Source organism: Xiphophorus couchianus, chromosome 15 (genome assembly GCF_001444195.1).
Source record: "Xiphophorus couchianus chromosome 15, X_couchianus-1.0, whole genome shotgun sequence".
NCBI classification, from domain to species: domain Eukaryota; kingdom Metazoa; phylum Chordata; class Actinopteri; order Cyprinodontiformes; family Poeciliidae; genus Xiphophorus; species Xiphophorus couchianus.
Window position 1 is genome coordinate 22,717,991 of NC_040242.1, and position 10,349 is coordinate 22,728,339.

The 10,349-nt window shown below is 38.9% G+C and overlaps 1 protein-coding gene across 4 annotated transcripts; it reads left to right on the forward strand.

Moving 5' to 3' along the window:
- Positions 1–336: 336 nt before the first annotated feature.
- On the forward strand, positions 337–9,159 carry cep85l (centrosomal protein 85L). Of its 4 annotated transcripts, XR_003598407.1 has the most exons (14): positions 337–645; positions 2,407–2,565; positions 2,955–3,799; positions 4,325–4,410; positions 4,837–4,954; positions 5,025–5,192; positions 5,291–5,443; positions 6,130–6,284; positions 6,382–6,499; positions 6,576–6,626; positions 7,081–7,188; positions 7,554–7,615; positions 7,962–8,130; positions 8,441–8,616. XR_003598407.1 is itself a non-coding variant. In XM_028039897.1 (13 exons), the coding sequence occupies exons 1-13, from the start codon at positions 492–494 to the stop codon at positions 8,608–8,610; spliced, it is 2,454 nt and encodes an 817-aa protein (XP_027895698.1). In that variant the 5' UTR covers positions 340–491; the 3' UTR covers positions 8,611–9,159. The 4 variants fall into 4 exon arrangements, 3 of the variants coding, with proteins under 3 accessions (XP_027895698.1, XP_027895699.1, XP_027895700.1); XM_028039897.1 differs by lacking the exon at positions 7,554–7,615 and having other exon boundaries at positions 340–645; positions 8,441–9,159; XM_028039898.1 differs by lacking the exon at positions 7,554–7,615 and having other exon boundaries at positions 340–645; positions 6,133–6,284; positions 8,441–9,159.
- The last annotated feature ends 1,190 nt before the right edge of the window (positions 9,160–10,349 follow it).

Below are 10,349 nucleotides of genomic sequence, written 5' to 3' on the forward strand. Positions count from 1 at the left end.
GATGGATGGATGGATGGATGGATGGATGGAATGACGTACGCAATATATCTAGCGTAGCATCAGGGAATCTGTGATCGATCTCATGGTCTGCTTTAGAAATCTGTGGATTTTATGCTCATTCATCACCTGAATGAAAGCCTGGATCTGAACCTGGTTTCTTCCTCAGTTCATCCTGGATAGAGCCAGGATGATGACAGCGCATGTCAAGCCTGGCTTAATCTTTTATTTTGGATTTTGTAACGCTATTTTTGTGAAACAGCCCTCAGGAGTTAATGGACTATCATGTCCAGTCGTTGAATAAAATTGGGGGGAGGTCTTCCGTACGGAGGCTGCTGCTGGCTGCGGAGGAGGAGGAGGAGGAGGAGTTTCATGCTGCGTTTTGTAGAGGACGTTCAGCTAAAAAAGCTGCAAACTAACAGAAACACAGATGGTTATTTCTCGATACATTACTTGTTAAAGAACAATCCAAACTATGGTTTTATTTGTTCTAGATGAAGTCATGTTTGAGTCGGTATCCATGTTTTTTTCCGGAAGCTGTAATTTATCTTTTGTCTTCTGATCGGATGTCGGGTTTCATGCTCCCCGACACAAACACAATGTGGGACAGAAGTGACTTTAAAGCCGGATTTGAAGCTAATAAAGCAGGTGAGAGGTTTGTAAGCATGTATTAATGTATTAATGCATGCTACCAACACAAGAGCCCGGCTGCTTGGATTTAAGGACGACGATGAAGTTAGCATCCGATTTACTGCTTCAGATTCGGCCCTTGACTAAAGAGCTATTCGCTGCATTCATTTAGCCTTTAATCCGTTTAAATGATGGTCAGACTTTAAGTGGTTTGTTTTATATCATTAAACAATTATAAAAATATTGGTTTTGATTCATGAAGCTTGTGTTGTTTTCATGAAAACTGATGGAGTGAGTTTTGGCTCTCTGACATGAAGAGAACTTCATCTCCTCAACAGACTTATTTGACATTATTTGTGGATTATATCAAACATTAGGTCCGTCTTAGGCATCCAGAGTTTGAATTCTGCACTACAAAAACATCTAAAAACATTTTTTTAGATGTACTTGTAAAATGATGTAAAAAAAAAAGGTCATTTCTTATAAAGTCATGCTCAGAAAATTAAAATATTGCATGAGATCAATAAAAGATATTTTATACTGAAATGCCAGGCTAGGCATTTTCACAGAAAGAGTGACAGTGGTAGGAAGAATACCCCCCAAAAATGCCGCCCTGGGTAGTTGCCCATGTCGCCTATATCAGAAACCACCACTGGTTTTGATCTTCATCCATCGTCTGGCCAACAAACTCCCTTCCCCTCCTACATGATCAATTATTTTAAGAAGGGGACTCTCTCTGAGCGAAGCTCCTCACCCTCTGTTTTCAGTTTTAGCCAGATAAAACTGGTGTTATTTACCAGTTTTATTGAGTAAATAAAACGGATATTATTTGCATTTGTTGCTAAAACATTATTCATAATGTTTGCATGGTCAGAGTGTTGAACATAAACCAAACTACATTTACCCTGTATGCTAAAGTTGTTTCCTTTCTCATCCTTGTAACTAAACTTGTCCCATAAGTACAGCAATAAGTTTTTTCTTGCGCCTGTTTTCCAGTTGATGCAGCACCAGGACCGGGATGGACTCATGTTTGACTGGTCCACTTTAGATGACAGCCTAGTATTATAAAAATCATCTAACTTTAATCTAACATGTTAAGTAAACTCTTTCTACCAATAACTGGATGACAGAGATCTACAGTCTGGTGCATTATTCTCAACTAGCCCTTTTTTGTAGGGATAGTTTTTCTCTTCTTTTTTTTTTTTTACAGAAAAAAATGAAGCTGAATGTTTCTGAATGAAGCTGGAGAACCCAGAGAAAACCTTTGTATTCACCAGAAGAACTCAATATTCTACCATGCAAAAATCCTCTTATTTAACGGAATAATAATAGCAGAATAAACCTGTGGTTTATTCTGCCATGGGTTGAATAAACATGTCAACTCATGGCAGAGATGGATTCATTATCTGTAAGAAAAGTGTTTGAGATCTACAATATTTCTCACTCATCTTTTAATTTCCTCCAATAAAAACACTCATTTGAATAAAGTTACTGCTCCAATTATTTCTTTGCAAAATATAAATTGGTGAAATTTTCTGGGACAAGTTATACTTCTTACCAAATATTCCTTTGCATCACAGGATGTCCCTGCATGTTGTCACCAGAGAAATATTTAAATCATTGTTAAAAACTTATTTTTGTGACAGCAAAAAAAACTATTTATATTAAACAAACTATTATTTGTACAGTCTGGACATCACATAATGTATAATACATTCGTAAGTTGGTCCACCATTGTATGTGTGTGAATCTTTTACCTTTTTTGATGTGAATTTTCAGGGCCTAGTTGTGGCTCTGGATGGTTTCTGGGACATGAATCAAACTGGCACAGCAGTCTGCCTTGCTCTGGAGGCAGGATCTGTGATGGACGACGACAAAGCTCTGTGTCTGACAGCGGTGACACAGGAATCGGCACCTACTGCTCTGACAGTTTGGAAGGTAGGTGTTCATGTGTTACTGAAGCTCAGAAAATTAACCTTGAAACTGTAGTTTGATTTGTGGTTGGATTTTTACCAACATAAAAGGCAGAAAGAGACTTTATACTAATACCTTAGGGTTTGCACATAGGAGTATGACTTTATTCCTTGCAAATTCTGCTTCATGTTTGTAATAGCAGGATCACAAATGCAGTTTTAAAAACTTAATCTGTCAGAGGGTAATCTTTTCCTCGATCTAACTCGATATCAGAGCTCACAATGCACATTGTCCACAGCTCAAAGTTTTTTATATTGTCATGCCTACTACACATTTATATTAATGTTCTTCAACTTGTCATCAAATTCAATTGCTTAGAGAAAAAAAACTGTTTATGTTTTGTGTGTCTACAGATGACTCCTGTTCCAGTGCAACTCCTCTGTCTTCCCTTCTTCTGTCACAGCATAACTTAAACCAGGAAGAGGATGGCGTCCCTTCAGCTCTCGCCATGTCATCTGCTTCTTCCTCACCAAGAATCCTTTTAAAAATGGCCTCTCCTTCCCACAGCTCTGGCTACTGGAATATGTCTCGCAATATTAGTAAGCAAGCCACATCTTCTGCAGAAGCTCCAAGCAGTTTGGACATGAAAGTGCATCAACCCATCAGAAGGTCATCCTCTTTTACCAAACTGTCATCAGGGGTTGATAAGAGTTCCACAAAGACATCCAGTTACTGTTACAGCCCAGGTGCTGAGGGTTCGCTGGACAGAGGTGTACTTCATGGTTATAGAAAGAAAAGACAGGATTCAAATATCAACCTTTACCTACCGTTGTCTTCTACTATGAACTGCAGCAATTTTCTGCTGAGATCTCCTGGTGCCGAGCCCAGCTACCGCTACAAACACAGTAATAGATCTACTGGTTTGAAAACAGACCTGTCCCCTTCCTCGTCTCATTCTTCTCCAGTTAAATACAGCTTAAGCTGCTCCAGTTTTCATGAGACGAAAGATTCTGGAAAAGGTCAGCAAATATGTGGTCTTCAGTCATCCAGCTGGGGTGACTGGCTGGTGGCTGAGAACCCTGACAGGGGCATGCCCATTCAGCCAGCTGTTCGAACCCAGATGTGGCTGACTCAGCAGATGGAGTACCGGCCCAAACTGGAGAGTGGAAATGAACCTGGTCAGGCCAGTTCACCAGGGACAGAAGACTATGGTGTAAATGGCCTTACATTGTCTCATCAGGAAACTGGACTTAACCAGGTAAGAGGAGAGTTATGTTACTGCTGTAATAAAAGAAATGGAAAGAAATGGAAAGTCACAGTGATGTGTGACATGTTTCTGTTCATTTGTTGCAAGTTTTTGCAAGCCTTTCTGTTTGACTACTCTGTTATGTAAAGCATACTTTTCTTTATCTTTAGGTCCTCCAGCAAAGCAGGCTAAATTGGAGCCTTTCTCCTCAACTGCAAAAATAGAGTTAAAAGAATCAGTTGACTTCTATTGGTGATTTATATTTATGTTAATGGACATGTTGAATTTTAATTGAGGACCATCAGTTAAAATGTCTGCATTATTCTCTACTCTGATAAAGGAAAAATATAATCCAACACACATTGAGCATTATGCCATGTTTTTCCCCACATGTCTAACTCTAAAATCCTCTAACGTCTTTCTGCTCTTTTTTATTAAAAGTTATCTTTTTATTGATAATGTTTGTTAATTTTCCGAGCATGATACGATGTAGTTGACCACTCTACCAACATGCTTCATATGTTTGTGTGCTAACAGATGCTAATGGAAACTTCCACTCCTGCTAACACTCTGCTGAAGGTTAAGGAGAAACTGCTGAGGGAAAGAGAACTGGAGATACAAAGGTAACGCAGAACAAACTGACGGCTTCCACCTTGTTTTTAACCAAACGGTTTTTCAGGTATAGGTTTATTTTTGATCATTAGTTGAGGTTAATATGATTTCCTTTCATGTTTTTTGCTCACTACTGAATTGCTTTCCCGTGTCTTCCTCTTCAAGATGTATTTTTTTGGTAATCATTTTTAATATATTAATAAATACTGACAAACTTTATTTGTTGCTTCAGTACATTCAGTGCTCAGTTTTAACATTTCCTTGCTGTACTGTCTATAACGGGCCTGAGCATTTGTTCCCACAACTCAGTAAGGCATAACTATTATTATTATATTATTGTTATAATGTTGTCAAAAAATTGTAATCTAAAACTTTACAATTAAACCAGAACCATTGATGATAATTTGTTGCTGACACAAAAGGATTTTGTGTTTCAGCCAAAAGCAGCAAATCATGCAGCTGCATGTGTGGATCAGAGAGAACGAGCACAGAGCCCTGCAGGTCCTGGGCAGCCAGAGAGGACAGTTTCATACCTCCATAATCCCAAATACTGAGGTGAGATATGGTGAAGAATGCGAAGTTGGAAACGTGGCTACAAAACTCACAAACAATTCTTGTTATTTAGGAGTCAGCAATGACGACATGCGGCAAGCTGCAATCTGATAGGCGATGTTGTGATGAAGAACTTGGTAAGAAATTAGCAGCTACTGAGCTTGAAGTTCTCCATCTGAACCTGTTTTATAAGCAGGTCACTCTGAAATATACAGAGGAGATCAGAAAACTGGAAGACAAGGTATGATTCACAATTTATGTAAACTCTTTTATTACTTTAAATTTGACTTGAGCTTGTCTCTGCAACCTGACGAATCTATCAATTTAATTTGTGAACAGATAAAGACAAGGGATCGTTACATCACCAGTCTGAAGAAGAAATACCAGAGAGAGAGTGAGCAGAACCAAGACAAACAGCAACGCATTGAGATACTAGAGAAATACCTGTCTGATCTGCCCACATTAAATGAAGTTCAAGTCCAGTCCAAACAGGTATAAACACACACACACACACACACACACATATGTTTGTCAGGCTATCTTTGTGGGAACTTTCCATTGACTTCCATTCATTTCTACAGCCTAACCGTTACTGCAACCCTAACCAAAACTCAATTGAAACCTTAGTCCTAAATCTAACCCCTAACACACAAACAGCATTTTCCTTTGTGGGGCCCAGCCTTCAGTCCCCACAAGGAGCAATGGGTCCCCACAATGTAATATGTATCAGGAAAATAGTCCCTACAAGGTATTAAATACATGGTACACACACACAGCCAATCTGGAGCCACTTCATAAGAGACGTGCTTTGAGACAGCATTAGTTGTAAATTGGCACTACGTATATAAATGAACTAAATTAAGTTGAATATAAGGCTATGATGCAATTATAAATGAGTTTATTGAGGTCAGATGGCAACCACAACACACAGCTGCCTACCATACAGATGTTCTTAACATCTATATTTAGACCAATGCGTTTAAATATAGACGTTTAGACTTAAAGAAAGTCTTGTAGATTTTTATATAGCTTTACTGACGGTGCCTCTTAGCATGTACATGTGTATAACGGTGCACCAATCTCATGAGTCCCTGTGGATATGCATCAACACATTGGTTCCTATCCACATACTCACAGTACATAAACCTTAGGTAACTAGCCTCTGTTTATATGCTCAGCAGGAGAAGTTAGAGGAAAAAAACAGGCGTCTTGAGAATACAGTGTTCCAGCTACAAAAGAGCATAGAGGTAGAATGTGCATTGATTCAGAAGAAAGATGTCATGATTGAGATGCAGGCCAAGACAGAGGGTGAGATGATGACATCTGTACAAAGGTATGGTGTGAGATCATAGTTAATGTTTTATTTTGTATGTGTTTATCTCACTGTCTCACTTTGTTTATTGTTTTGTTGTTTTTTTTTTATTGGACAGGTTGCGTAAGAAAGTGCAGCAGTGTCTGGATGATGGGGCCAGGCTGCCGGTGCACGATCTAAAAAACCTTTTGGGAGAAAATTCTCAGCTACTGCAGCAGCAAGACAACAGCAACATGGTAGCATCACATACAACTGAACAGAAACACTTATGCTAAACAATTCAAAAATATATGAATCCACCACCTTCCCCAGGTATTAAGGATACAGAAGGATGAAATTGAGAGACTAACTTCACAACTAATGGTAGGGATATTTAAAATATTCATGTTAGATTTATTTATTACTATTACTCATAACATTATGACTGTTTGATGTATGATATACCACAGCTCTCCCTTCTTCCCTAAAGCTAGTCCCAACCTGATAAGTTTGGGATTTCTCTCAACCTCAGAAGTCTGCTGGGGAATCTGGTGCCAAGCCAGCAAGGTCTTAGTTTGAATGTTTTGAAGTGATGTGAAGCAGAGAGGTCGTAGTTTAGAGTGTGTCCTGTGATCCCAGTTCAGAATTAGTGGATTTCTACATTAAAATAGAGTCTATAAGATGTTTAAGGGCTCATGTGAATGCGATCTTCTAACTGTTTCAACTACAAAAGGCCAGCAGAATTAGTTGGTTTAGTGATCTTCCTGTATGAAACAGAACGTCAGGCATTTTTGTCCCAAACACAGTTCTCATTTGTTTGTATTTTCTTTTTTGATAGGCCACTAGTGGAAGACTGCTAAAAAAAAGAGGTGCCGCTCACCCACCAGTGGCTTGTTCTCTGCAAAAGGAGGAGAACTTGGTCAGCATGCTTGGAGCCTTCTCTCAGGTATCACTCTCTGGAATGCCAAACTCTTTGCTTTTGGGTATTGGTCAGTGTAAGAAACTTTAGCTTAGCTTAGCTTAGCTTGTAGTCAAACAAGCCAAACCCCATACACTAGTTGTATGTTCAAAATCATTTCAAAGCTGTTTGACTTAGTTTAGTCTACAGCAGAGTTTTAGAAAGAGTCTAGAAATTCCAGCCTGACCCGTTTGTCTATCCAATCCATAGACATTGTGTCTGAGGCAGAGCCAACTGACATCTGCTGGTTCTATTATTGAAAATGTGCCACAGTAGCCCAAGTCTGACCTGACCATGACCCGGCCCGAATTCTGAGTCTGGCTCTGGCTGTACACTGTCCAATCTTTTTTCAGGTGGATTCCCAAGACATGTTCACACACTCAGGACATGCACATGGTCACCGCCAGCATTCTGGGATTGTTACAATAAAATAGCTTCATTTTCTCTAAAGACTCAGAACCAAGACTAAGAAGTCATACGCTTGCCTTAGTTCCCATAAGTGACAGGGAGAACAGTAGATCCGCGGTGATGCAGCTCAGGGAGGAGAGAACCTAAGTGTGACCTTCTGCACAAATTTTTAGATTCAGCTGTTAATCATAGGAAAATTACTTTCTGTTGTGCATAGTCCTGGTTTCATAAATCAGATTTTATTTTATTTTTTTGCTGTACAGGGGGGCAGTCTGCTGAACATGTTCTGTGTTGTCATTGACCCGGTTATGCTCACATTGAAACATGAACATTTTATTCACTTTATTAACCAGGACAAAGACAAGTTGGTGCATCCGTCATCTCCAGGAAGCATGTCAGAAGTGGACGAGCTTTTGAAAGAGATGTCTTTGTGTCTGCTTGACCTGCGAGGTTTCTGCAGCATCCTGGCCCAAAGAGCACAGGGAAAAGAGCCCAACCTCTCTCTGCTTCTGGGAATGAAATGTAATGTGCTGAAAACAAACACTTCAGCGTCACATCTTCATATGGTTAATCAGAGTAATAGCTTCATACATGCCAGAGAAATACAGCAGGAGAGCAGGAACAGCAGTTAGCAGAGCTCTTGACAGTTTATGTAAAAAAAAAGGAAGGAAGAAATGTTGAAAAGTGAAGTACATGGTCGACATGTTTGAATCATATTTCATTCATGTAAAATGAACAAACATTGTTTCCTGTTTCTCTGAGTGTAGACAGTATGGATGTGTTACTGAGATGGTGACCAAATGTCCTCTGCTGCTGTTTTGTGTCCGTCCAGCACTCAGCGTCTCAGCAGAGGAACAGGAGCACCAGCTGGCTGAAGGAGAAGAAGAACCGACCTGTAAGCTGCTCCAAGTCGGCCTGCTGAAGAGAGGAATAGATGATCTGAGGAGGACTGTAGCAGAATACTGTCCTCAGTATGTGGCTCCAAGCTGTGCCACACAGTGAATTCTTAAACATTACATTTATCGAATCTCTAAGGCTATACAACGAGGATGTTTGGAAAATGAATCCTACTATCTGTCACAGCTCTGAAAGGTTTGGACGTGTCTGAAGTTTTGTAATGACTGTTGCCTCTAATCCACTTCAGACCAGAGGCGCAGCAACCTGCGAGCAGAGCAGCACCATCTATTGCTCTACTCCTCTGACTAATAGGATCTGATGCAGATAATAAAATGTTGAGGATGGTGACACTAACTTTGCTTGAAAATTAGGATATTACGTAAGGGTGTATAAGAATAAATTCAAAGCCCAAGCAGAACTTTGTGCTTGTTGATACTATGGATAGTAATATTGCATCCACACAAAATTTGCGATGTGCTGTCCTTCCTGCTGCAGAGCATGGTTCACTGTGGAAGATCTGCTGCAGGTTGATAACAGCAGTGGGTCGATCTGGGCTCAGATCTGGTACTGCTCACCACACGGCCCACCAGACTAAACTGTTTTTATAAAATAAACCATCAAACATCCAAGTTTACATTAAAATATGTACAGAAATGTTGTGTGTGTGCCTATTTCAGGGTTTTTTAGCTTCTGTTTGTCTTTTTTTCCAAATTCAAAATGCTTTTCAATGAAAAAGAATTGAAAAATAGCATGAAACATAAAAAAGAAAAACCCAAATATTAAAAAAACAGAAATGAGTCAAGATTATTTGTATGGCACATTTCAGCAAAAACATTATATTACACTGAAAACAGAGAAGTAATAAAAAGTAGTAATCTAGACTACAAGTTAAAGGCAACCACAAATAAATGAGTTCAAAGAAACTTGGTGTTTCAGCTATTTTGTCTTCTGGACATTTGTTCTAGATTAGAGAGTAAACACTGAATGCTCCATGTCTGGTTTTGGTTCTGGGGATGCAGAGAAGAATTGAATCAGAACACCTGAGAGGTCTGGAAGGTTGATAAAGCAGATCTTAATTATGTTTTGGTGTCAAGCTAAAACTAACTAAAGTATCTTAACATTATTCTGTGAGCTACAGGGAGCCGGTCTGAGGCCTTTTAGAACTGGGTGATGAGCTTCATTTTCCTGGATTTAGTGAAAACATGAGCCACCCAAAACATGATATTGTAAAGTTCATCATGATCAACGGACAGCTGGTAAACCTTGTGCAGCTTTAGACAGCTGTGCAGCAGTTTGGTTCGTTTAATAACTCAGTTTTGCCTGTCAGAGGTTTAAAAGCCCCACAGAGGAGAGTCTGACAATATTCAGAGAATAAATTAAATTGAAATACTGAAAGACATTCATGTTGTTTTCCAAAAACACACGCAGTATTTATCACAATGCTCTGCACCATTTTACACCAACATTAAATCCTTCGAATTTTCAAATTCGACAAATGCAATTAGATTTTTTTTTAATGATTCAGTTGAACTGCAGTTCAAAAGTATGGTCCAGTAGTCATCGGTTAAATTTAAGTGCATTTCTATTTATTAGTTTTGTCAGTTTCATGTCATTTCAGTGACCACTGTGATCTTTCTGAACATTAATAGGAAGTAAGCAACTTTTTTGTGTGTGTAGTACTTTAATATTTATTAAATACCATTGAATAACTTGAATACTTAAATCATTAAAGAGCATTTGTTCATTTAAATATTCCTTAAATGATTAAAGAGCATCTTGAAGAATTTATAAACAAAGCCCAAAAAACTTAAACTGACAAAAACATAATGAGGTTCAGGAAAGAG

Excerpts from the sequence above, each read along its gene's own strand:
- cep85l (XM_028039897.1), top strand. The coding sequence starts at position 492 with ATGAAGTCATGTTTGAGTCGGTATCCATGTTTTTTTCCGGAAGCTGTA. Across the intron at positions 646-2,406 it reads ATTTGAAGCTAATAAAGCAG|GGCCTAGTTGTGGCTCTGGA; the intron begins GTGAGAGGTTTG and ends GTGAATTTTCAG. Across the intron at positions 6,627-7,080 it reads GACTAACTTCACAACTAATG|GCCACTAGTGGAAGACTGCT; the intron begins GTAGGGATATTT and ends CTTTTTTGATAG.